Source organism: Quercus robur, chromosome 11 (genome assembly GCF_932294415.1).
Source record: "Quercus robur chromosome 11, dhQueRobu3.1, whole genome shotgun sequence".
Lineage (NCBI taxonomy): Eukaryota > Viridiplantae > Streptophyta > Magnoliopsida > Fagales > Fagaceae > Quercus > Quercus robur.
In genome coordinates, this window is record NC_065544.1 from 11112903 (window position 1) to 11139944 (window position 27042).

Genomic DNA, 27042 nt, shown 5'->3' on the forward strand with positions numbered 1-27042 from the left:
GAGTTTATCTAATTATTTATTGGTTAATAACAGAATTTAGATGAGTTAAAACTCATTGACTTGCGTAACTCTCAAAACTTGATTGAGACCCCAAATCTAAGTGGAGTCCCAAAGCTTAAGCAATTGATTCTTCAAGGTTGTACAAGACTGTCTAAGATTCCATCTCTTGAAAATCTCAAACAGCTTGTTCAATTAGATCTGAATGGTTGCAAGCACCTTGAAAGCCTTCCACACAAGATCAACTTGGAATCTCTTAAAGTTTTTATTCTTTCCGGATGTTCAAAATTGAAGAAGTTTCCAGAGGTCGTGGGAAATATGTCATGTTTGTCTGAACTTTATTTAAATGAGACCGCTATAAAAGATCTACCATTATCAGTGGAGCTTTTAACTGGCCTTATTAAATTGGATCTAAGAGACTGCAAAAACCTTTCAAATCTTCCAAATGCTTGTTATAGTTCAATGTCTCTAAAAATTCTCACTTTATCTGGCTGCTCAAAGCTTGATGCACTACCAGAGAATTTGGGGAATCTCGAAGGCTTGGAGGAGTTAGATGTGAGTGGAACTGCAATAAAATACCTACCTACATCTCATCTTAAAAATCTCAGAGTACTGTCTCTTCGTGGATGTAAAGGGCTATCACCTAAACCTTCGAATAAACTCTTCAGTTTTCCTTCAATGCAACAGAGAAGCAGTCCAGATCCCACTGCCATGTTAGAGTTTTCTTTATCAGGCTTATGGTCTTTGACTGAACTAGATCTAAGTTATTGCAATCTTCAAGCAATTCCCAATGCTTTTGATTGCTTGTCGTCTTTATTGAAATTAAATCTAGAGGGAAATAATTTTGTTTCGCTTCCTAAAAGTATGATTCAACTATCTAATCTAAAAGATCTTGTTCTGAGTTGTTGCAAGAATCTTCGATCATTGCCTGAGCTTCCATTAAACATTAAGTATATCGATGCAACACAGTGTACCTCGCTAGAAACATTATCATCAGAACCAGAATATGATTTTCAGCCAGCACTTCGGCTTCTCAATTGCGTCAAATTGATTGAGAATCAAGGCTACAGTAACCTGTTAATAACAATTCTAAGATGTTATTTCATTAACGAAAAGGTCTCTCTCTCTATCTCTCTCTCTCTCTCTCTCTCACACTTGTGAAGTTCTAATCATCATTATTTGCATATTTCAGCATTACCGTGGGCAAGAAAGATTGGCACATTATATCGACATTCCTGGAGGTGAAATTCCGAACTGGTTTCGTGACCAAAATGTGGGGGCTTCAGTGAGTCTGCAAATGCCTTTAGGTTATTGTAACGAGTTGATGGGAGTTGCTGTGTGTGTTGTTTTTGTATTCCGCCAACATAATCCATTAGACCAACTTGATTTTAAGGATTGGGGACTTCATAGATTTACACATGAGCTTTCGTGTTCCATTGAATCCAAAAATAATCAAATTGACGTAGTGGCCCATGGTTTTTCTGAAAAATTTGGTAAGATTGAACGGCATCACCTTTGGCTGCAATATTTTCCCTCTCAATTCTTTAGAAAGGACTGGAAAGACGTGTTGAGTAACAGCTTTGCTAATGGATTCAGTGATATTGAGATTAAATTTAAAACCTGGGGTCTAGGATTGGAGGTTACAAAATGCGGGGCCCATTTGGTATTCAAGCAAGATGTTGAAGATCTCAAACAAACTATTTTTGGGTCTAGCAGAAGCTGCAGCATCACTCCCTATGAGGATGATTTTGACGTTTCAGCCAGAGATGCCATAATTAAGGAAAGCCATGACAACTATGATGGGGAAGGGGCTGGACCTAGTGGAGAAGGTACCTCTAATGACGTAGACGCACCACACCAAAAGTGGATACAGCATCCAAATGGGCCCAATCTAATTGAAAATTGGATTGGGAATTTCAATTAGTGCACACAATGACAAGGTAACTCGGATAAAGAGGCCATGCAATGCCAGCGGCAGAGATGATCGTCCTACTGCCGGTAGCACGGGGTTTGGTGCTACTACTGCTACCACCAGCACCACTGCACCGTCTTTGGGTGTCAGGACTTTATGCTGATGATGATGATGGAGTGGAGCTGGGTTTAGCAACTCAAAAACTGAAAGATTCCAGAAAGTATGTCATTTTCAAGTATGTACTTATTTTCTCATGTGGGTTTTCCTTTTCCCAGAAACTGTCTTTTTTTTTTGGCACACATTTGTTTCTTGTATGTGACTATGTCTCTGTTTGGCTGCAAGGAAACTTGAGGAAAATTAATGTAGAAAGGGTAAAAAACTTATGAATTCTATCTCATTTGATGTTTTAGTTTTGGGGAATTATAATGCTTGACTAATATGATCTGAAATAGTGGAGCTAGACTTGGTTCTTGAGTTCTCAACTTTCTGGGTTCCCTTTGAAACATATAAATTTTGTTTTCTTATCCCATATTTTTAATAGAATCTGAAAGATTGACAAAATGCTGGGGTTTTTTCTTATGGTTTTGTTGTCAGAACACATAAACACGGCTCAAGCAAGCCAGTTGTGTTTGGCTTTGCTGGCAATTTCTTTCCTTCACATAAAATGTAATTTTTTCCGCAAGAAAATAGGAGCTTATTATGGGTTACATTGTTTTGTATATATGTTTTCTGAAAGTACCAGTTGGAGCTAAGCCAGAAAGCTTTGGAGAGAATATAATTGTATATTTGGGAAAAGGTTGTGGGACGACCCACATTGCTGTACTGCTTATACACAAGCTGGCTCACTTGAAAAGGAAGCCCCAGAAGAACATATGCATCTTTTTTGCCCCTACGGTGGTTCTGTTTCTGCTGGTAAGTTACTATTTATCATGTTGGTTTTGTAATTTAATGTTCAGTTTTGGGTTTTATTTAAGAGTGAGTCAATTTTTCATTTGGAACATTGCACAATAACGAAGTGGTGTGCTTCTTGGCTTGGCTGAGGTGGTAGGTCTGTAGAATGTGAAAAGAGGGTTGGGCTGTTGGTTTTTAGTGCCTATGTATGCAATTTCTCACCAAGATTCTAGATTTTAAGAAGGGGCTTCCAGATTCTATGTGTTTCTAGTTCACCTTGAAAGGGAGCTTGGCATTTAATAAATAGAATGATGATTATACTATGAACACATTACTCCTTGAAATATATTAACAAAATCAAAATAAGCCCAGACTACCAGAAAATACATGAGGCTCAATTTTCTAGCATTGAGGATTCAGTTGCAGGAAATTGGCCAACCTTGATCGTGCGGAAGGGCTTACTCTTCTATCAGCATGGTGTTATGTAGAGTTTAAGCAAACAATAAGGCATTGGTGGCCTCTTTATTTGATAATTGAGGTTTCATTTGTCCATTAATGATTGATAATAGCTAATGAAAAATGCAAAACTGTAATTATAAGGCAAGATCTAGTAGAACTTGAGGCTCCAATGAGGAATTTCGCATTGAGAGGTTTAGACAATCCTTGATCCCATTCTTAAAGACGAGGGAAAAAAAGCTTTGGCCGAAATATATTGTTGGTCCCTAAAGTCACTAGTGAGTGCTTTTAATTTGAAAGTTTCAAATAGTGCTATTAGTCCCTAAAGTTTCACAAATGAGCCTGATTGATCCTCTGTCCACTTCCATTAATTTCTAGCCTATATGTCTAAAGGGACAATAAGGTGAAAATTTTTAAATGGCATGGTGTATATGTGTGTGTGTGTATATATATATATTTAAATGACATTGACACATGCATCTAAGGCCTGAAACCTTTTCTATAAAGATCTTTCCCCAAACAGAATGAAAACCTCTTTGCCAAACATTTGGTGTAACTAATTTTGGGCAGTAGAACTTCTTTGTTGGAACAAAAAACAAAATGCCCAACCATATACCAATGGTCGAATAGGAGAAAAGATTCAAGGTTTGGAGCACTAGACCCTTTTATGATTTTTTTTTTCAAATATTATGCAAAACCCAAAGTGAAGATAAGAAAAGTAAAAAAGGTTAATAATCAACATGCTGTATAAAAAGTTCTCTTCTGCTTCCATCCGGTGAACACATATTGTATGAATCGAGAAATTAAAGACAGACTTGCTCAACTGGTTGGGGCAAAATGATGCAGCCAGTAATGTTAAAGTAATTGTAAATTCTGTAATCAGCCATTTAAGTTGGAGTTGGTGCCAAGCCAGATCTGATGATCTGGTTAACATTCAAAGCAAATGCCTTGAAATTGTTTTTTATACTTCTCAATAAGACTCAGTTTCTAGAGAGGCCTCTAGATCTGTAGATTGTAAAATTGAAATGAACTATTCTATGAATGTGGCCTAATAGAAATATTTAGGAAAGACTTCTTCAACTCTGTTTTTTCAATAAAGGTGTTGCTGTGTTGGTCATTGGTATATGGTTGAGCACTAGACATCCTTTTTGGTGAAGAAGATTTTTCATTCAGTTTTGGGAAAAGTTCCAAATAGAAACGGGTTTGCTCTTAGTTGCATATGTGTTATTTTTTTTAATAAAAAAATTAGTTTCCATGTTATTATAAAGATGCTACTGTATTTCTTTGTTAGACGCATGCAAGAAAACTAATGGAGATGGACAGAGGGACCAATAGTGCTCATTTTTTAATATTTAGGGACTAATAATGCTCATTTGAAACCTGAAAAATTAAAACCGTTCGCTACAGTGTATTTTAGCCACAAGTTTTAAAATAATTTCTCCACTACTTGCACAGCTACCTTCATAGCTTCTTTGCTTTTTCTTCTTAAGTTACTTGTAAGCCATCCTCCGTCTAGTCTTCTGGTATAAAAACAATCTCGTTTTGTTCTTATTTTTCTTTGTGATTAGGTGAGAGATAATTATTATTATTTTTTTTTATTTTTTTTTCCGTGGATAACTTTGACTCACATTACCACTGCCTCATTTTTTTCAAAAATGAAACTTGTGTATTTGCTCTGTTTACTTTTTTTTCCAATCAAATTTCCCAAAGTTTAATACTATTCTACATGATCTGCCATGAACTGTTTGATCTCCTATTGCCAGTGATTTAATTTAACAAGAAACAATGCTTCCGAATGAATCAATATTTGAATTTTAGATTGATCTAAACAAGATGTTTATCATTAGATGAAATCCATTTCTAGGAACACTTTTTTGTGTGTTAACTTCTGTAATTACTTTTCCACTGGTTGCCTCCAGGGAGGAATGATGGGTGTAGTAGTTTTGGTGTCACTACAAAGAAAGTCGTTGGATCCATAGGAGGTTTCAATAGTCAGCTACTAGCCAGGATGTATGGTGCAGAAACGTGGACTCCCGTCTTGTAAAAAAGCAAGATGGACAACAGATTTGGCAAATTCAATCCACTGTAAGGCTTCGCTTTATGACAATTGGGACATCATTCGTGAAGATGTAGTGGAAAAACATTTTAGACCACTAAAATCATCCAAACACTCTGTATAAATACATGTTTTCCTCAAAGTGAAATTCCAGAATGGTTCAACCATCAATGCATGGGCCCTTCTCTGGCTATCCAGCTATCTCAAAATTTCAGTATTGATAGTGACTGTAGTATTTTACTATTTCCCTCCTAGCCTGCTAGAACATAAAGTTGCATGGTTTTGGTTAAATTCTTCCATACGGTTGGGAACCTTTGGTTGATGACTACTTGTTTGTGCCTCCCTCGCTATGCAGAAAACTAATATTTATATGCATTGGTTTAATGAGAAATTCTTGACCTCACTTTTAGTGTTGATGCTATCTTGCATGACGTGTTGTAGATTTATTGTGTTTCAACTATATATAATGCAGAATGCAGATTAACTGTACATTGGATGGTGTATTTTTTCTGCTATGGTTGTAGACTTGTAGGATTGCACGACAGATTCTCATGGATTTGGCTATGTGACATTTATATATCTTCTAATTAAATATAATGATCTGATATTCATGCTGTCAGAAAGTGCTTGCAGCTCAATATACCCTTATTGGAAGTACACTTAGGTTAAAGTTGTTACCCCAAAGTAAAGTTCTGTTCCTAGCTTCCTATGTTAAAAGAATTCTTCTCTTCTTGTTGGTGGATATACAATTTTTTGGATTTACAGCTTTCTGTTCCCATTTTCTTGTGATGTAATTGTATAAAGGAAAAAAAGACTACAAATAGACTGGCTATAAGTTTGGATGATTAGGCATGTCCGTATTTGCAGATGGTGGATTTGTTATCTGTCTTGACTCCTTAGTCATCAAAATGAGATTAATAATATCTGTTTAAGTTTTGCCCTTTTGGATCCAAATAAACATTGCATTTTCTGTGTGTTCTTCAAAAATTAATGTGCACATATAGATAGAATTCTTAGAGATTTGGCTTTCAATTCTAATAAGTTGTTGTATTTGTAAAATGTTTTGTTCCTCTCCATGCATAATTCCATTAGATGGCAATAAGAATTAATCTCCTTAAAACTTCCCCCATTTCTCCCCCCCTTTCGATCCCTTTTCAATGGTTTTTTCTGAGGGTCTCAATGTATTCGGTTTTCAAGGTGGTGGCTTTGTTCTTAAGCATTATATATGTGTAATGATTCAAGAATAAAGAGCACAAGGTGGCAAACAAATGATCTAATTCTATACTTTAAGACTTTGTGTTAATGAGTCACTAAAGAGCACTGGCATTGTGTTAAAATACTCAAAATGCTATTTTAGCACACCTAAAAGCAAAATTTGACCTCCATTGGATGTGCCAAATCATGTCTCCAAGAAGGATAGAAGCAATTATGTGATAACAGTGATATTCCATGCCTGTAAGCTTGCTTCAGCATTGAGCGATGATGAGAACAAATGGGAAAATTTCCCAGGGAAATACTCTCTCTCTCTCTCTCTCTATATATATATATATATATATATATGTAAAAGTTGAAGTGTAGTATTTATTATTGCTACGCTTAGTCATCTTATTGTCATGTTATTGGTCACATAATTAGTCTTTTTCGTATTTATTTTTTACCTTTAATTTTTTTACAATATTAAATATATAAATATATTGGCTTTACAAATTCATCTTAGGTGGATTAAACTTTACATATTCATCTACTTAGGGGTGTGCAGCCAACCCGTTGACCCATCAAAACCGACCCAACCCGAGGGCTTGGTGGGTTGGGTTGGGTTACAAAATTTTTTTTGATAGCAGTTCGGGTTGGTTTTGGGTTATAAAGTTCCAAACCCTTCAAACTTGACTCAACCCACCCATATATTTAATAACTAGCTCTTCCTCCTCTCCTATATAAAAACTAATATTAATGTATATTAGTTCATATATTAATGTATAACTGAGTTGGAATATTAGTTCATATATTAATATATATTTTGTTTATTAACTCAGGTGGCAGGTGTGATATATTTTTTTCTGCACAATCTAATAATAATAGTAACCAAAAAAAAAAAAAAAAAAAAACTGTCCAACCTATGGGTTCAACTCGACCCAACCTGATCCATGTGGGTTGGGTTGGACTTATGTGATGGGTTGAATTTTTTTTAACCCACAATGGTGGGTTGGGTCAAAAAATCCCCTTAATCAGACCTAACCCGACCCATGCACATCCCTAACTTTAATTTTGATGTTATAATCTATATAATAAATCATTGGAAAATCAAATAAAAGTATTGTCTATATATATATATATATATATATATATATATTCATCTTGAGTGGTTTTAACTTTACATACTATTTTGCCTCTTCATCTTCTTTTATTTTGACTCTTCTTATTCTCATCATCTTCTGTAACTTCCTTTCTTCACATACTTCTGTAACTTCCTTTTCCGTATCAACTCCTCTATTTGCTCCTTTGGATCTCTGCAATCCTCTGTGTGGTGGCCGTGGTCTTTGTGGAACCGGCAATACTTGTTCTTGTCACGGACATTGAGGGATGAGTGCAATGGCCTGGACCACTTGAGATAATGCTCGTCCTTGATCTGCGTAAAAATTTTGTCAACAGGCATAACCAGAGGAGTAAATCTTACCGTCCGGGGATTTTTATCATCCTTCCTCCTGTTCCCGTCATTGTTCCGACTGTTTGGTCGATCTCTCTTTTGCCCCCTACGGTCGTCTTCCCTCTTGGCCTTGTCCCCTGGCTTCTCGGTATCTTTTATGGCAGCTAAAGCATCTTCAGCATTCATGTATTTCTGTGCCTTTAGGAGCATTTCCGCCATCGTCTTTGGGGGGTTTTTAGCGAGGGAGGCCACGAGGTCTCTGGACCTCAACCCCGCTTTGAAGGTCGTCAGCTGCACCTTGTCATCAGCTTCGTCCACCTTCAGAGTCTCCCGGGTGAATCGTTTGACATACGATCTCAGCGTTTCCTTCTCTCCCTGCCTTATGGTAAGTAAGTAGTCTACTGGCCTCCTTGGACATTGCCCCCCTATGAAATGGCGCAAGAAGGCGCTACTTAACTTATCGAAGTTGTCTATGGACGAGTTTGGCAACTTCGTAAACCATTCTCTTGCAGCTCCTTTGAGAGTCGTTGGGAAGGAACGACACAGTATCTCGTCAGGTGGTTGTTGAAGACCTAGAGTCGTCTTGAAGGTATTAAGATGATCCTGTGGGTCTTTTAGTCCATCGAATGGCTCGAGTTGAGGTAAGCGAAACTTTGACAGTACAGGGCATTCAAGTACCGCGACGGTGAAGGGTGAATCCGTAGCCCTTACCATTTTATCTATGCTTCGGTCTGTCTTCTCCCTAATGGCGCTCCTTAGTTCGTCCATTTCCTTCCTCATTTCTCGAAGGAGATCCGAGTTTTGCTCGTCTGGAGTAGTTGGCCTTTGAGGGGTCCCTCTCTGGTGACTATCCCCTTCTCCCTCTAGGTTACCCTTGGACCGGTTCTCTTCCTGTTGAGCTTGTTGAACCTGCTGGAGCAGTAGCTTCATTTCTTGGTTCTGTTTGGTGAGTTCTTCAATGGTGGCTGCAAGGGCTTGGACTTGCTGGGCCAAGGTTGCTGAATCTGGGTTGGATTCCATCTGAATGTAGAGGGTTGACGGAAACTACGTTTTCAAATATGAATTTGAGAATGTCGTTCCCCACAGACGGCGCCAAACTGATGAGGTGTAAACTCGTTAGTCTTAGTAGGCAGATGGAACTTCCCGTCAGCACCTGTGTATCTTCTAAAAAGGGTCACCGGTGTGGTGCCTGCCACAACGCCTCCGATGCCAAAGTTAGAACAGTAAAGCAATTCACAAAACTGGAAAGTAATAGGTATTTTCTTAGAGTCTCAGTATCTATGTACCTTATGCGGCCAATGTGAGGACTTTATATATGTGAGCTTGACTGCTAGCCGTTGGGGTGTTAATGCCTCTCTTTTGTAACACCTCCAGCCCAATTATGGGGCTTTTATTAGGCTCCAACGGTCTGTTTTGCTGGTTTTGTAACTACCCAGGTTACTTGCTGGCATTATTGAATGACTTTCCTTACCTCGTCGGTGATGGCTTGTTCGTCGTCAGGGGTGACCTCGTCACTAGGTTGACCTTGTCAAGGTAATGTGTTCTCGTCACTCCCATCACAAGGTATTCAAAATTTTTATTAGGGTAGTCACAATAGCTTAGTTTAACATATAATATTTATTTGGCAAGTGTATATATACATTTTTTTGCAAGTTAGGGTGGTTTTGTGACCACCCTGGCTTGCATGCAGAGCTGCCACTGCATATACAAGTTATTGGTGGATAAAAAAAAAAAAATGTTAAGAGTGGACCAGATTAAAATCAGTCACAATTTATCGCATACAATTTGTTATGAAACTATAATAAAGATATTGTGAACATAACTTTACTTGTGAAAAGTTATTTAATCTACCACTATGATACTAAAATGATACCAAAATGGTAGTTTAGAAAGCATGTCATTGCTTGAAAATTTCTAAATGGTTGGATACAGCTTTTTGACTTGACTACTAAATGGAAACATACATTCTCTTGGGGAAGGAAAAATAAAGCTGTATCCAACCATCTAGAAATTTCCAAGCAATGACACGCTTTCTAAACTACTATTTTAGTATCATTCAAGAAGATTAAATAGTTTTTTCAAGTAATGCTACTTTCACATTGTCTTTATTATAGTTTCATAATAAATTGTATGTGATAAATTATTACTAATTCGAATATGATTCTGCTAAAGGCCTTGTAGGTGAATTGACATCTCCCATGCATAAAATATTTGGAGGTTTAAAGGGGAAATAATTTTAACTGCGGAGTTAGCAGCATGTTGTAATTATTTCTAAAAAAAAAATTTTCTAATATGGTTCCACTTGTAACATTATTTTAGAGACCTGAAATTGTTTAGAAAATATTGTTAACGATGTATTATTATTATTATTTTTTTAATTAATATTTTCAAAACCACTAACTTTATAATGTTAAAATTACACGTGTTCCTATGCATTGAAGACATGGGAAACATCATTCGGCTAATCCGACCCGATCAAGTCTTTTTGACTTGACTACTAAAACGGAAACATACTTGATACTTTCTCTTGGGGAAGGAAAAGTAAAGCTGTATCCAACCATTTAGAAATTTCCAAGCAATGACTTGCTTTCTAAATTACTATTTTAGTATCATAGAGGTAGCTTAAATGATTATTCACAAATAATTATTTGTATGTGATAAATTGTTCACAATATCTTTATTATAGTTTTATAATAAATTGTATGTGATAAATTGTTACTAATCTAGTCCCACTCTTAACCTTATTTTTTTTATTCACCAATAACTTGTATATGAAATTGTTTTGAAAATATTGTCAGTAGTATTATTTTTTTTAATAAATATTTTGAAAACCATTAAATTTAGAATGTCAAAATTACATCATATTGAGGGTTTTGTTTTGTGTTTTTTGGTTTTGGATAAGGAGCTTTTTTTATTTATTTTTTTATTTTTTATACTTATCACTTATCAGATATATCAACATTAATTGAGCATGAAATTTCCTGAAAAAATAAAAATAAAAATCGATCATGGACGGAAGATTCGAATAAAAACGCTACATAATGTTATAAGTACAAGATTAAAATTTTAATTTTAAAAAAGTTTCCAAAATTAAAATTTTTATATAAATGACTAAGCTTTTAGTATGTGAATGGTTTTTTTTTTGGACTGAAGAAGGGAGAGTATGTGAATGGTTTTAGAGAAAGAAAGAAAAGAAAAAAAGCGCACCAACTCCGAAATCTCCTTTATTTTTGCTGTTTCACATTTTCCTTCTTCTCTCTCCTGCAATTTCATCCTGATGCTTTTCCCCCTTTATCTTTGTTCTTCCTCCCTTTCTTTGCAAACCCAATTCAATATCAATCTTTTTAATTTGGTGGTTTTTTTTACGGGCAAAGTGACTGAAACTTTTGGTCATTGATCCAATTGCTTCTATGGCCACTCAAACAGCTTCCTCTTCCTCTTCCTCTTATTTTCCGAAATACGACGTGTTCCTTAGTTTTTGCGGTGTTGACACCCGCAAGAGTTTTACAGACCATCTCTACGCTGCTTTGAAACAAAGAGGTATTTTCACCTTCAGAGACGATGAGAATCTTGAGCGGGGAAAGTATATTTCTCAAGAGCTCTTAAAAGCAATAGAAGAGTCCAGATTTGCAATCGTCGTTTTCTCAAAAAACTACGTTTATTCAAGGTGGTGCATGATTGAACTAGTAAAGATTGTTGAATGCATGAAAGAGAAGAAGTTGAGAATTTTGCCAGTCTTTTACCATGTGGAACCGTCTGATGTACGGAACTGTAGGTTTAATTTTGATGTACGGAACCAGATGGGTACTATTGTTAACATAGATGACGTGCAAGCATGGAAAGCTGCTTTGAAAAATGTCGGCAGTATAGCCGGATTTCGTATACAAAATGGGTAACACTTTACATTTGTCTTTTGCAGACCACTTTTGTTCATATTATTATATCAATATCATAACTTTCTACTCTCTAAAATTACTCCGACTTTCCCGTGGATTAACTTGACAAATTTTATTTACTCTTTATTAGTCCAATAGAACCAGAGAAAATTTTAAATTTGGTCACTTTTATGTATATTATATGACTTATGAGATTATACGCTCAACTGCTCAAGTTGGACTTTGGTTGAAGAACTTTTTTTGAGGCATGGTAGTCTGTCTGTTACTGAATTAATCAATATAGACAATATTTTTTGATAATCACATAAACTTTTATTGATAAACAAACTTCAAGACCTGTAAACATCCAGTACAGAAGCCAAGTCTTGAGAAATGGTGAGAAAAAAAAAAAATGCAAAATTAAGCTGAGACCAGCGAGCTAGAGCATTTGCTGCTGATCTATTGGCTTCTCTGCCTACCCAACAGAACATACAACTTGGTAATCTGCATTCTATTAGTGAATTGCCGAGTTAAGGAATCTTTTAGCCTCAATCATTGTCTCGCTAATTTACATTTCTTGTAGAATTTCTTTGATGGACAGTTAAAATATTCTGGACAAGTATACAGGCAATAAGCATAAATATATCATAAATAATTCAATTGCTACATTTATTCTTTTTTTCTTATTGTGAAGATTAAAGAAAAAGAAAAAAAGGAGTATGAAAATTAAATCCAAGAATCATACAACAAATGCATATTAAAATTAAGCACACTCTCAAGTCTCAACTCATTAAAATGTTAAAGTTAGAAGGAAACATGTGGTTCTCACTTGACTGTATGACGTCAATCAAATCAAACCTCAATTACTATGCTATATTATATACTTCTTGAATTCCCCTTTTGCTACTGAATGAATCTAAGATTGTGTTTTGAATGTTTTGTCTGATGTATTTATGCTATACTCTACAGTCATCAAATTTTTTATTGTTATGCTATCTTCTTTGCAGGAGTGAAGCAATCCTTGTTCAAGAAATCTGTAGACATATATTTTCAAGGCTTCAATTCTCATGTAATATATCCAAGGAGCTTGTTGGAATAGAATACCGTGTGAGTGAAATGTTGAATAACTTGAATTTATATTTAGATAAAAGTTCGGATGGTGTTCGCTTTGTAGGAATTTGTGGGATGGGTGGAATCGGTAAAACGACTCTTGCACTAGAAATTTATGAAAGAATTTCAGGTAGCTTTGAAGCTAGCAGCTATATTGCTGATGTAAGAGAAAAAACTAAAAATCAACATCTAGTTTCTTTACAAGAACAACTTCTTTCTAACATCTTTATGGGAAGTGAAATAAAGATATGGAATGTTCATGAGGGGATCAAAATCATAGGGAATAGACTACGTGGTAAGAAGGTTCTTATTGTTCTTGATGATGTTGATGGAGAAAAACAATTAGAAGCATTAGCGGGGAACCATAATTGGTTTGGTCCAGGGAGTAGAATCATTGTAACAAGTAGAGATAGCCATTTGTTGCGAAGATGTGGTGTGCATTACATATATGCAGCAAAGGGGTTGGATAAAGATGAAGCTTTGCAACTCTTTAGTTTGAGAGCTTTCAAGAAACCCCATCCTGAAGAAAATTATGTGGATTTTTCTATGTGTTTTGTGAATTACACTAATGGCCTTCCTTTAGCTCTTAAAGTTTTAGGTTCTTTGTTGTTTAAAAAAAGCACAGATGAATGGAAATGTGTCATTGATAAACTAAAGGCAGAACCTAATAAAGAAATTTTGGATATTCTTCAAATAAGTTTTGATGGGTTAATGGATACCGAAAAGGAATTATTTCTAGATATTGCATGTTTTTTCAAAGGAGAGAACAAAGGTTGCATAAGAGATATATTACAAAGTTTTCGTTACTATCCAGACTACAATATTGGTGTTCTTGTGGATAAATCTCTCATAACAATTAATGAAAATGGAACTTTGTGGATGCATGATTTGCTACAAGAAATGGGTCAGGCAATAGTTCGTCGTGGATCCCCAAAAGAGGCTGGTGGACGTACTAGGTTATGGCTTTATGAGGATATCCTTCATGTACTGAAGAATAATACTGTAAGTTGACTAGTCTAAACCTAAACTTAGAAATATATTCTTACAGATTCTTTTAAGGATTAACAATTATTCTAATTTCATTTGTCTTGGTTATTAGGGAACAGAGGTAGTTGAAGGCATAATCCTAAACATACCTATTCAAAAAGAGGAGCTTTTGGATGCTGGAGTCTTCTCAAAGATGAAAAAAATGAGATTGCTTAAAATGGGTGATATGGGTAAAGTGAAACTTCCACAAGGCCTTGATTATCTTTCTAATGAGTTACGCATTATAGAATGGCATGGATATCCTTTAAGTTCCATGCCGGCCAATTTCCAACCAAACAAGCTTCTTGAATTGAGAATGCATTGCAGCGGCATCAAACGACTATGGGATGGAATTATGGTTAGATTTTCACTTATTCAATTTTGTATTTTATTCATTTTCATTAAGGCTTGAGTTTATCTAATTATTTATTGGTTAATAACAGAATTTAGATGAGTTAAAACTCATTGACTTGCGTAACTCTCAAAACTTGATTGAGACCCCAAATCTAAGTGGAGTCCCAAAGCTTAAGCAATTGATTCTTCAAGGTTGTACAGGACTGTCTAAGATTCATCCATCTCTTGAAAATCTCAAACAGCTTGTTCAATTAGATCTGAATGGTTGCAAGAACCTTGAAAGCCTTCCACACAAGATCAACTTGGAATCTCTTGAGGTTTTTATTCTTTCCGGATGTTCAAAATTGAAGAAGTTTCCAGAGGTTGTGGGAAATATGTCATGTTTGTCTGAACTTTATTTAAATGAGACCGCTATAAAAGATCTACCATTATCAGTGGACCTTTTAACTGGCCTTATTAAATTGGATCTAAGAGGCTGCAAAAACCTTTCAAGTCTTCCGAATGCTTGTTATAGTTCAATGTCTCTAAAAATTCTCACTTTATCTGGCTGCTCAAAGCTTGATGCACTACCAGAGAATTTGGGGAATCTCGAAGGCTTGGAGGAGTTAGATGTGAGTGGAACTGCAATAAAATACCTACCTACATCTCATCTTAGAAATCTCAGAGTACTGTCTCTTCGTGGATGTAAAGGGCTATCACCTAAACCTTCGAATAAACTCTTCAGTTTTCTTTCAATGCAACAGAGAAGAAGTCCAGATCCCACTGTCATGTTAGAGTTTTCTTTATCAGGCTTATGGTCTTTGACTGAACTAGATCTAAGTTTTTGCAATCTTCAAGCAATTCCCAATGCTTTTGACTGCTTGTCGTCTTTATTGAAATTAAATCTAGAGGGAAATAATTTTGTTTCGCTTCCTAAAAGTATGATTCAACTATCTAATCTACGAGATCTATTTCTGAGTTGTTGCACGAATCTTCAATCATTGCGTGAGCTTCCATTAAACATTAAGTATATCGATGCAACACAGTGTACCTCGCTAGAAACATTATCATCAGAATCAGAATATGATTTTCAGCCATCACTTCGGCTTTTCAATTGCGTCAAATTGATTGAGAATCAAGGCTACAGTAATATGTTATTAGCAATTCTAAGAAGTCATTTCATTAATGAAAAGGTATCTCTCTCTCTCTCTATCTCTCTATCTCTCTCACATTTGTGAAGTTCTAAGCATCATTATTTGCATATTTCAGCATTACTGTGGGCAAGAAAGATTGGCACATTATATTGACATTCCTGGAGGTGAAATTCCGAACTGGTTTTGCCACCGAAATGTGGGGGCTTCAGTAAGTCTGCAAATGCCTTCAGGTTATTGTAACAAGTTGATGGGAATTGCTGTGTGTGTTGTTTTTGTACTCCGCCAACATAATCCATTAGACCAACTTGAGTTTAAAGATTGGGGACTTCATAGATTTACACATGAGCTCTCATGTTCCATTGAATCCAAAAAAAATCAAATTGACATAGTGACCCATGGTTTTTCTGAAAAATTTGGTAAGATTGAACCGCATCACCTTTGGCTGCAATATTTTCCCTCTCAATTCTTTAGAAAGGACTGGAAAGACGTGTTGAGTAACAGCTTTGCTAATGGATTCAGTGATATTGAGATTAAATTTAAAACCTGGGGTCCAGGATTGGAGGTTACAAAATGCGGGGCCCATTTGGTATTCAAGCAAGACGTTGAAGATCTCAAACAAACTATTTTTGGGTCTAGCAGAAGCTGCAGCATCACTCCTTATGAGGATGATTTTGACGTTTCAGCCAGAGACGCCATAATTAAGGAAAGCCATGACAACTATGATGGGGAAGGGGCTGGACCTAGCGGAGAAGGTACCTCTAATGATGTAGACGCACCACACCAAAAGTGGATACAGCATCCAAATGGGCCCAATCTAATTGAAAATTGGATTGGGAATTTCAATTAGTGCACACAGTGACAAGGTAACTCGGATAAAGAGGCCATGCAATGCCAATGGCAGAGATGATTGTCCTACTGCCAGTTTGGTGCTACTACTACTACCGCCACCACCACTGCACTGTCTTTGGGTGTCTGGACTTTATGCTGATGATGATGACGGATTGGAGCTGGGTTCAGCAACTCAAAAACTGAAAGATTCCAGAAAGATCACCAGAAAGTATGTCATTTTCAAGTATCTACTTATTTTCTCATGTGGGTTTTCCTTTTCCTAGAAACTGTCTTTTTTTTTTTGGCACACATTTGTTTCTTGTATGTGACTATGTCTCTGTTTGGCTGCAAGGAAACTTGAGGAAAATTAATGTAGAAAGGGTAAAAAACTTTTGAATTCTATATCATTTGATGTTTTAGTTTTTGGGAATTGTAATGCTTGACTAATCTGAGCTGAAATAGTGGAGCCAGACTTAGGTCTTGAGTTCTCAACTATTTGGGTTCCCTTTGAAACATATAAATTTTGTTTTCTTATCCCATATTTTTAATAGAATCTGAAAGAGTGACAAAATGCTGGGGTTTTTTCTTACGGTTTTGTTTTCAGAACACATAAACACGGCTCAAGCAAGCCAGTTGTGTTTGGCTTTGCTGGCGATTTCTTTCTTTCACATAAAATGCAATTTTTCCACAAGAAAATGGGAGCTTATTATGGGTTACATTGTTTTGTATATATGTTTTTTGAAAGTACCAGTTGGAGCTAAGCCAGAAAGCTTTGGAGAGAATATAATTGTATATTTGGGAAAAGGTTGTGGGAGGACCCACATTGCTGTACTGTTTATACATGAGCTGGGTCGCTTGAAAAGGAAGCCCCAAAAGAACATATGTCTTTTTTGTCCCTACAGTGGTTCTGTTTCTGCTGGTAAGCTACTATTTATCATGTTGGTTTTGTAATTTAATATTCAGTTTTGAGTTTTATTTAAGAATGAGTCAATTTTTCATTTGGAACATTGCACAATAACGAAGTGGTGTGCTTCTTGGCTTGGCTGAGGTGGTAGGTCTGTAGAATGTGAAAAGAGGGCTGGGCTGTTGGTTTTTAGTGCTGTGAGGGATTTTACAATTCGCTCCAATACCAATGGGCTTGGTCTACGATCGAATGCTATAAAAGATTTGTGCACCCTTATCCTTCACCAGTTGGTCGTTGGATGGATCGGTAAGGCACATGATCCAACAAGTGGTATCAAAGCCCGGTCATAGGTTTGAGTCGTTGGAGCCGCATTGTGAGGGATTTCACAATTCGCTCCAATACCAATGGGCTTGGTCTGCGATCGAATGCTATAAAAGATTTGTGCCCCCTCATCCTTCACCAATTGGTAAGGCACACGGTCCGACAAGTGCCCATGTATGCAATTTCTCACCATGATTCTAGATTTTAAGATGGGGCTTTCAGATTCTATGTGTTCCTAGTTCACCTTGAAAGGGAGCTTGGCATTTAATAAATAGAATGATGATTATACTATGAACAAATTACTCCTTGAAATATATTAACCAAATCAAAATAAACCTAGACTACCAGAAAATACATGAGGGTCAATTTTCTAGCATTGAGGATTCAGTTGCAGGAAATTGGCCAACCCCGATAGTGCGGAAGGGCTTAACTCTTCTATCAACATGGTGTTATGTAGAGTTTAAGCAAACAATAAGGCTTTGGTGGCCTCTTTATTTGATAATTGAGGTCTCATTTGTCCATTAATGATTGATAATAGCTAATGAAAAATGCAAAACTGTAATTATAAGGCAAGACCTAGTAGAACTTGGGGCTCCAATGAGGGATTTCACATTGAGAGGTTGAAACAATCCTTGATCCCATTCTTAAAGATGAGGGAAAAAAAGCTTTGGCCGAAATATATTGTTGGTCCCTAAAGTCACTAGTGAGCGCTTTTAATTTGAAAGTTTCAAATAGCGCTGTTAGTCACTAAAGTTTCACAAATGAGCCTGATTAATCCTCCGTCCACTTCCATTAATTTCTTGCCTATATGTCTAAAGGGACAATAAGGTGAAAATTTTTAAATGGCATGGTGTATATGTGTGTGTGTATATATTTAAATGACATTGACACATGCATTTAAGGCCTGAACCCTTTTCTATAGAGATCTTTCCCCAAACAGAATGAAAACCTCTTCGCCAAACATTTGGTGTAACAAATTTGGGGCAGTAGAACTTCTTTATTGGAACAAAAAACAAAATGCCCAACCATGTACCAATGGTCGAATAGGAGAAAAGATTCAAGGTTTGGAGCACTAGATCCTTTTATGATTATTTTTTCAAATATTATGCAAAACCCAAAGTGAAGATAAAGAAAAGTAAAAAAGGGTTAATAATCAACATGCTGTATAAAAAGTTCTCTTCTGCTTACATCCGGTGAACACATATTGTATGAATCAAGAAATTAAAGACGGACTTGCTCAACTGGTTGGGGCAAAAATGATGCAGCCAGTAATGTTAAAGTAATTGTAGATTCTGTAATCAGTCATTTAAGTTGGAGTTGGCGCCAAGCCAGATCTGATGATCTGGTTAACATTCAAAGCAAATGCCTTGAAATTGTTTTTTATACTTCTCAATAAGACTCAGTTTCTAGAGAGAGGCCTCTAGATCTGAAGATTGTAAAATTGAAATGAACTATTCTATGAATGTGGCCTAATAGAAATATTTAGGAAAGACTTCTTCAACTCTATTTTTTCAATAAAGGTGTTGCTGTGTTGGTCATTGGTATATGGTTGAGCACTAGACATCCTTTTTGGTGAAGAAGATTTCATTCAGTTTTGGGAAAAGTTCCAAATAGAAACGGGTTTGCTCTTAGTTGCATATGTGTAATTTCTTTAACAAAAAAATTAGTTTCCATGTTATTATAAGGTTGCTACTGTATTGCTTTGTTAGACGCATGCAAGAAAACTAATGGAGATGGACAGAGGGACCAATAGTGCTCATTTTTTAATATTTTGGGACTAATAACGCTCATTTGAAACCTGAAAAATTAAAAGTGTTCGCTACAGTGTATTTTAGCCACAAGTTTTAAAATAACCTCTCCACAAGTTTTAAAATCTCGTTTTGTTCTTATTTTTCTTTGTGATTAGGTGAGAGATAACTTCCTTTTTTTTTTTTTTTTGGTGGATAACTTTGACTCACATTAGCACTGCCTCATTTTTTTTTTAAATGAAACTTGTGTATTTGCTCTGTTTAATTTTTTTGCCAATCTTTTTTTTGATAGGTAATCAGAGAACTGTTATAAATGAGAAAAAAAGAAAAATACAAGTAGTTCATGATGATGAACAACAAGAAACAGAAGAGCCAAACAGCAAAACAAAAGATAAGGAAATCAGAAAGATAATCTGAGGGAAAACATAAACTTTGAAAGAGACGAAGAAACAGTAAAGCCCCAACAATGAGCTCACTCAAAAAGACTATGCTGGCATAAAACCTTTAACTCCTCCAACGTCTTTTCCATGTTCTCAAAGGAGCGACGATTTCGTTCCAACCAAACAATCCACATTAAGCACCCTAGAATCAAATTCCAAATATTTGAGTTGTGCTTCCCAATCAAATTTCCCAAAGTTTAATACTATTCTACATGATCTGCCATGAACTGTTTGATCTCCTATGGCTAGTGATTTAATTTAACAAGAAACAATGCTTCTGAATGAATTAATATTTGAATTTTAGATTGATCTAAACAAGATGTTTATCATTAGATAAAATCCATTTCTAGGAACACTTTTTTGTGTGTTAACTTCTGTAATTACTTTTCCACTGGTTGCCTCCAGGGAGGAATGATGGGTGTAGTAGTTTTGGTGTCACTACAAAGAAAGTCATTGGATCCATAGGAGGTTTCAATAGTCAGCGACTAGCCAGGATGGATTGTGCAGAAACGTGGGCTCCTGTCTTGTAAAAGAACAAGATGGACAACAGATTTGGCAAATTCAATCCACTGTAAGGCTTCGCTTTATGACAATTGGGACATCATTCATGAAGATGTAGTGGAAAAACATTTTAGACCACTAATATCATCCAAACACTCTGTATAAATACATGTTTTCCTCAAAGTGAAATTCCAGAATGGTTCAACCATCAACCATCAATGCATGGGCCCTTCTCTGGCTATCCAGGTAGCTCAAAATTTCAGTATTGATAGTGACTGTAGTATTTTACTATTTCCCTCCTAGCCTGCTAGAACATAAGGTTGCATGGTTTTGGTTAAATTCTTCCATACGGTTGGGAACCTTTGGTTGATGACTACTTAAGTTTGTACCTCACTCGCTCTGCAGAAAACTAATATTTATATGCTTTGGTTTAATGAGGAATTCTTGGCCTCACTTTTAGTGTTGATGCTATCATATATGATGTTTTGTAGATTTATTGTCCTCACTCGCTACACAGAAAACTAATATTTATATGCATTGGTTTAATGAGCAATTCTTGACCTCACTTTTAGTGTTGATGCTATCATGCATGACGTGTTGTTGTAGATTTATTGTGTTTCAACTATATATACTGCAGAATGCAGATTAACTGTTCATTGGATGGTGTGTTTCTGCTGCTTGATGACTAATTGGTTTCTGCTATGGTTGTAGGATTGCACGACAGGACATTCTCATGGACTTGGCTATGTGACATTTATATATCTTCCAATTAAATGATCTGATATTCATGCTGTCAGAAAGTGCTTGCAGCTCAATATACCCTTAGTGGAAGTACACTTGAGGTTAAAGTTGTTACCCCAAAGTAAAGTTCTGTTCCTAGCTTCCTATGTTAAAAGAATTCTTCTCTTTATGTTGGTGGATATACAATTTTTTGGATTTACAGCTTTCTGTTCCCATTTTCTTGTGATTTAATTGTATAAAGGAAAAAAAGACTACAAATAGACTGGCTATAAATTTGGATGATTAGGCATGTCCGTATTTACAGATGATGGATTTGTTATCTGTCTTGACTCCTTAGTCATCAAAATGAGATTAATAATATCAGTTTAAGTTTTGCCCTTTTGGATCCAAATAAACATTGCATTTTCTGTGTGTTCTACAAAAATTAATCTGCACATATAGATAGAATTCTTAGAGATTTGGCTGTCAATTCTAATAAGTTGTATTTTTAAAATGTTATGTTCCTTTCCATGCATAATTCCATGAGATGGCAATAAGAATTAGTCTCCTTAAAACTTCCCCCATTTCTCCCCCTCTTTCGATCCCTTTTCAATAGTTATTTCTTAGGCATTATAAATTTAACGCTATGGAGTGAGGGTCTCAATGTATTCGGTTTTCAAGGTGGTGGCTTTGTTGTAAGCATCATATATGTGTAATGATTCAAGAATAAAGAGCACAAGGTGGCAAACAAATGATCTAATTCTATACTTTAGATTTCTATATATATAATAATAGGTGAAACTGAGAGAAACTCAAATTAAAATTCTAAATTAGAGTTCTAATTTTATGCCATGTGTTTCATATAATTTTTATGAATTTTTGTGCTAAATGAGTTATTGTATCAATTAAGTTTTCTTGATTTTGTTGCTAAATGTGAAAACCAAAGAGACTACGATAAGAACTTGGTTTGGATACAATGCATCCAGCATAAGAACTTTGCTTGGGTACAATGCATCCAGCCATTAAGATAGCGACACATGACTATTTTTATAGGGATGAAATCCACTGAGTTTGCTATTTATTTAAAAAAAAAAAAAAAAAAAAAAAAAAAGAGAATGAGAGATAGAGATAGAGAGAGGGTCCATAAGGTAGAGAGAGAGAGAGAGAGAGAAATAGGATATGCATATAAAGAACCAGATGCTACGTATTATTTTAGACATGGTACTAATTGCCATACCCCTTACTAATCAATGGAAAGTAAAGCGCTTCTATTTATTGTACAGTTTCTATGAATATTAATCTTAGGTTTTTATAGTTTCCAATGTATATAGTTGAAGTTTTAACTTACACACATGACCCTATCACACCATTAGCATACACAGTTATTCTCACATAAACTTGAAGAGTTGAACTGCTTGGGTCCTCTGGGGAAGGTTAAATTTTTATTCTAGGTCTTCTTCTTCGCCCTCTTCTGGTAAATCTTTCTCTCTCTTGTGTTTTCAAATTTTAATGTGACCATTTATAATGATTTTGAGAATACGTGGGTTCAAAGTTATGTTGAAGGATTTGGAATTGTTGGTCGAAGTCTGTCAACGAAACAGTACATCAAACAGAAATCTTATTTTGTTTAATAAAAATTTTGCAAACTTTTGAGCACGCTATTAGCTTATGGTTGTTCTTTTAAATGGTTATGCGTTTGAAGATTTTCTTTAATTTAATAGAATTTGTCCTTTTAATATGAAAAGATATAAGACATTAAACGCAATGGAAGGACCGATATAAGCCCAAACAGACTTTAGATCCTGGGAAAACAACACCATCGTCAACATTGGAGCCCATACATGGCCGAAAACCATCTTCAACTGCTCCATCCTTTGTGGGTTTAAATTGAGTTTATGAAATTTACTTTTTTATATTAAAGTATTGTTACTGGTGCTTTGTCCCCATTTTATTATTTTCCAAGGAGGCATTTCAAGATATTTTTTGCCATTACAATTGACTTTCTCTGCATATGTAGACATGGCAAAACGGGTCAGACCCGTTTTGACCCGACCCGTTTGACCTGCGACCCGTTTGACCTGCGACCCGTTTGACCCGTAACCCGATTGACCCGTTTAAAAATGACCCGTTTTGACCCATGACCCGTTTTGACCCGCGACCTGATTGACCCGACCCGAACCCGAACCCGACCCGCACATTTTGCCACGTTTACCAATGTTGAGTAGATTTAGATTGAGGTGTAATTTTTATAAAATATTTACTTATTCTTTTTTACTTAATATGTTATGTACTCCATTATAGTTTGTTATTTTTTACTTGCCACCTTTATTTTCTCTTCCTACTTTAAATAGATTGAAGATTATACCAAGATTAGTTTCTAGAAAGCTGGAACAGGAGTTGCACCAAATTTGGGTATCAATTTAAGTGTTTAGTGGTAATTGGTAACAATATCACTAGTGAGAATCTAATCACAATTAAGGAACTCATAAATAATTGACAGATTGCATCTATTTCCAAAAAAAAAAAAAAAAATTGTTTGAAAAATACGGGTCAACTCGACCCGACTCAACCCGCGACCCGTTTGACCCGCAACCCGATTGACCCGTTTTAAAAATGACCCGTTTTGACCAGTGACCCGTTTGACCCGCAAACCCGATTGACCCGACCCGACCCGCCCGTTTTGCCACGTCTATGCATATGTGTCTTTTGATATAATTATGTTTGGATATCTTCATCTAGACCCACTAAAATTAGGGGATTTAAATAGAGGAACAAAAACATCTGGATCTCTTTTGAGACCGTAAGATCCATAGGTCCCTTTTTTTGTTGATTAAGATTTGTTTTGTTTTTGCATTTTGGATATCTATGTACTTCAATTTAAAAAAAAAAAAAAAAGAAAAAAAAAAAGAAAAAAAGAAAAAAAAAAACTATGTACTTCAATTTGGCTTATGTGTCATCATTTTTTATTTAGGAAATTTGACATTAAATGGATTTCTATAAAAGCTGAAGTTTCCTTTACGAATGCTTGACTCTTGAGGAGATATCCTAATTTTACACGACTAGATCATTGTTAGTTTTTCTTCTGTTTCCTTTGAATTAACCACAAAAATATAAATGTCTTGTCTTAACAAATGCACAACTTAGCTGTTAGCAGAACATAGTTTGATGCAAAGGAGAAAGTATACTATGTTTCGGTAATACCAACTCAGTATCTGTTTTGGTATTTCCTACTCAATAAATGAGTGACATCTGTTTCAAAAAACCACATCGGACTACTTCAATAAATTAATCATAATCTTTTATACTATCGGGAAGATAAATTAATTATTTATGAGAGTAGTCTGATGTGGTTTTTTGAAACAGGTGTCACTCATTTATTGGGTAGAAAATACTAAAACAGATACTGAGTTGGTATTACCGAAACATGGTATACTTTCTCGATGCAAAGGGTGTAATGCCATTTATTGTTGATGGATTTGAGTTGGATTTACATATATGTGGTTATGAATTTCAGTGTCTTCTTATCCTTTTGACTCTACATGGGACTATGCTTTTGAAAGTAACTGTAAGGATCAAGTTTCAAAGAAAGGTATTTTGTGGACATGAAATTGACTTCAATGATATATTTCTATATCCATTCTACAATTATTACTTTGGATAGGGATTTATAGTAGTCACAGTATCTACTGTAACGCCCAAGAATCTTAAGCAATAAAAGCCTATTTAATCTGAATAATCTATAAAAATATATATATATATATATATATATATATATATTAAATGAAAGAAACCAGCAATCTAAAATCTCATCGCAAATGTCAGAGCTCTAATCACCAAATACGAAACATCCTCAAAATAATTCTCTAATACAATGTTTAATACTATAAAATAATAATAAAATCCTCAATTTCCACAAAATAGTTCGTAACTGCTATTTCTCAAGAATCTCTACTCCAAAAATCCCTCTAATGTATCTGTAATGGGAAATAAAGAGGGATGAGATAACTCAATAAGTGAAATTCACTAACATTGGGGTGTGGGAACAAACCTTCAAATAAATAATTTATAAAACATTTCATAACTTGTAACTCATCAATATTTATCATTAAATATTTCACGTAAAAGAAAAATATCCTTATATTGTGAGCCATTATAACATATATATCAATACCATCACATACACAGTTTCCTAGGCTTTGCTCATGGTCAACGTTTACGCCTCGTTGATAGGGTTATGCTGTCCCATTTTCTGGGATTGGAACCTCCTTTTCATCCCCTTTCTTAAGGATGGCTCCTTTGGAACCTAAAGGTGCACTCCCTTACTAAGGAGCTTCCTTTTTGGACCTCAATAGTATACTTCTTTGCTAAGGAGCTATTAAATGTGCACTGTCCCCTTTTCTGGGACCGTCCCTTGCTAAGGATTAGCTGCAGTATGATTGTCCCTTACTAAGGACTAATACAACACTGAGTTTTTAATCACGACTTGCCATAGGTTTTCAAAACATATACAAGATGCTCACAAAAATAATCCATTCATAATTCTTGAAAATATAAGGACATATTCACACATACAAATTTAAATAAATTTAGGTTGTCCCACAAATTTTTCATAAAACGAATAATTAATGTGCACATCAAGAAATTATAAAATATCCATTTATATGTATAGAATAACAATATATTTCTTTGATATATAATAGTTTAATAACCAACACTGTTTGGGAAAACTCCCAAAATTAGTAAACACCGCTTACCTCTTAGTTGCAAAAATAAAGGAAATCAACCTTCCTTGAATCACAACAATTTAGCAGAATTAGAACCTAGCAACACCAAAAATAGGTTCATCAATACATAATTTCCCACTTAAAAATCTATTTTCACACTTAAATGGTTTTATCCTAGACAATATTGATATATCCAAAATCCTCCATTTATTCATTTAACTATCTAATTCACTTTCAGCTTTGATTAGATATTTGGACTTAAAAAATATTGTTGCTGTAAGAACCAAATGCAAGACTTCTGGACCTTAGGTTACTTGGGCTCACAATTTATTTGTAGTGGGCTTAAGTATTTCCTACAATGGGTCGTTCTCGGCAGAGAGACTCAAGGTAACACCCAGTTAGTACCCTCTCCTTGACTGTTTTCTCTCAATTTTTCTGAACCCCTTCTTCTCCCAACTTTCTTCTATTTATAGCAAAGGTTAGTGGGGAGATCATGATTACAGTTACCGTTAGTGCTACTGAAGGTCCAGTATTATCTGGTTAAAGTGGTTGTTTAGGTGAAAGGGCGGTGCAGCATTTATGATCTTGGAACTTGGTTCCATTTTCACCGATTATGTTCGGCAACTCACGTTCCCGTGCATATCATGACCTTCCCGGATATGACTCATGCGCTCTACCGAGAAAGATTTACCGGTCAACTCTGGGAACTTAACACCCAAAACTTGTTTTTACTCTAAGGCAGTTTCAAGAAGGGCATAAGGTAACTGGAACTTTCTGCTAGGCCTGCGCCCAAGGCTGGTATGGGCTTGGGCCCGGGGCCTAGATGGGTCTGGGCCCAAGGCCAGTATGGGCTTTGGAAGCTCGGTGCCGTACAGTTGCCTAATCAGATTTTTCTATTAACGTAATCATAGGTATCCATGAAACTTCAATATCCATTCGTATTATTTATTCATATCCATTCACTCTAACATTACATCTATCCAATTTAATATTGGAAGCCATGTATTGCCTTAATTTGTTGCTTAGCACTCTCTCTTGATGCCACTGGATGCTATCTTGATGCTGCTGGACATCTATTGACCTTAATATTTTATATATATATATATATATTCAATCTAACATTGAAAGCCACGTACAAGCCTTACCATCAATCTAGTTGCCTATTGTTCCTTTAAAGCCTTTGGACAAGGATTTAGATAATAATAGAAGTGTGATGGTTGATCAGTCAACAATTGAGGCTATGTGTGAATGCAATAACCATAAGCACTCTTTTCACTTTAGCATGGTGACCAAGTCCAAGCCTATTACTCTATTTGGCTTAATATTAAAGACTGTGTTCCTTCCTGACATATTGACCAAATCTTTATCTAATATAATACAATTATAGGAGCTCTTTTCTATT

General features: G+C 35.6%; 2 protein-coding genes across 13 annotated transcripts in view; one reads left to right on the forward strand and one right to left on the reverse strand.

Moving 5' to 3' along the window:
* Nucleotides 1–27042, reverse strand: part of LOC126706938 (uncharacterized) — an 81027-nt gene that overhangs the window by 24463 nt on the left and 29522 nt on the right. The window lies entirely within an intron of this gene.
* LOC126706936 (TMV resistance protein N-like) overlaps nucleotides 1–27042 on the forward strand; it is a 48002-nt gene that overhangs the window by 3245 nt on the left and 17715 nt on the right. The window contains exons 1-9 of one of the 12 annotated variants that reach the window (XM_050406520.1): nucleotides 11126–11848; nucleotides 12839–13943; nucleotides 14041–14325; nucleotides 14411–15493; nucleotides 15570–16511; nucleotides 17034–17201; nucleotides 17338–17652; nucleotides 20101–20266; nucleotides 20908–21314. In XM_050406520.1, the coding sequence (XP_050262477.1) occupies nucleotides 11367–11848; nucleotides 12839–13943; nucleotides 14041–14325; nucleotides 14411–15493; nucleotides 15570–16301 (3687 nt within the window). In that variant the 5' untranslated portion in view covers nucleotides 11126–11366 and the 3' untranslated portion in view covers nucleotides 16302–16511; nucleotides 17034–17201; nucleotides 17338–17652; nucleotides 20101–20266; nucleotides 20908–21314. The other 11 variants (XM_050406517.1, XM_050406519.1, XM_050406518.1 and 8 more) reach the window with 11 other exon arrangements.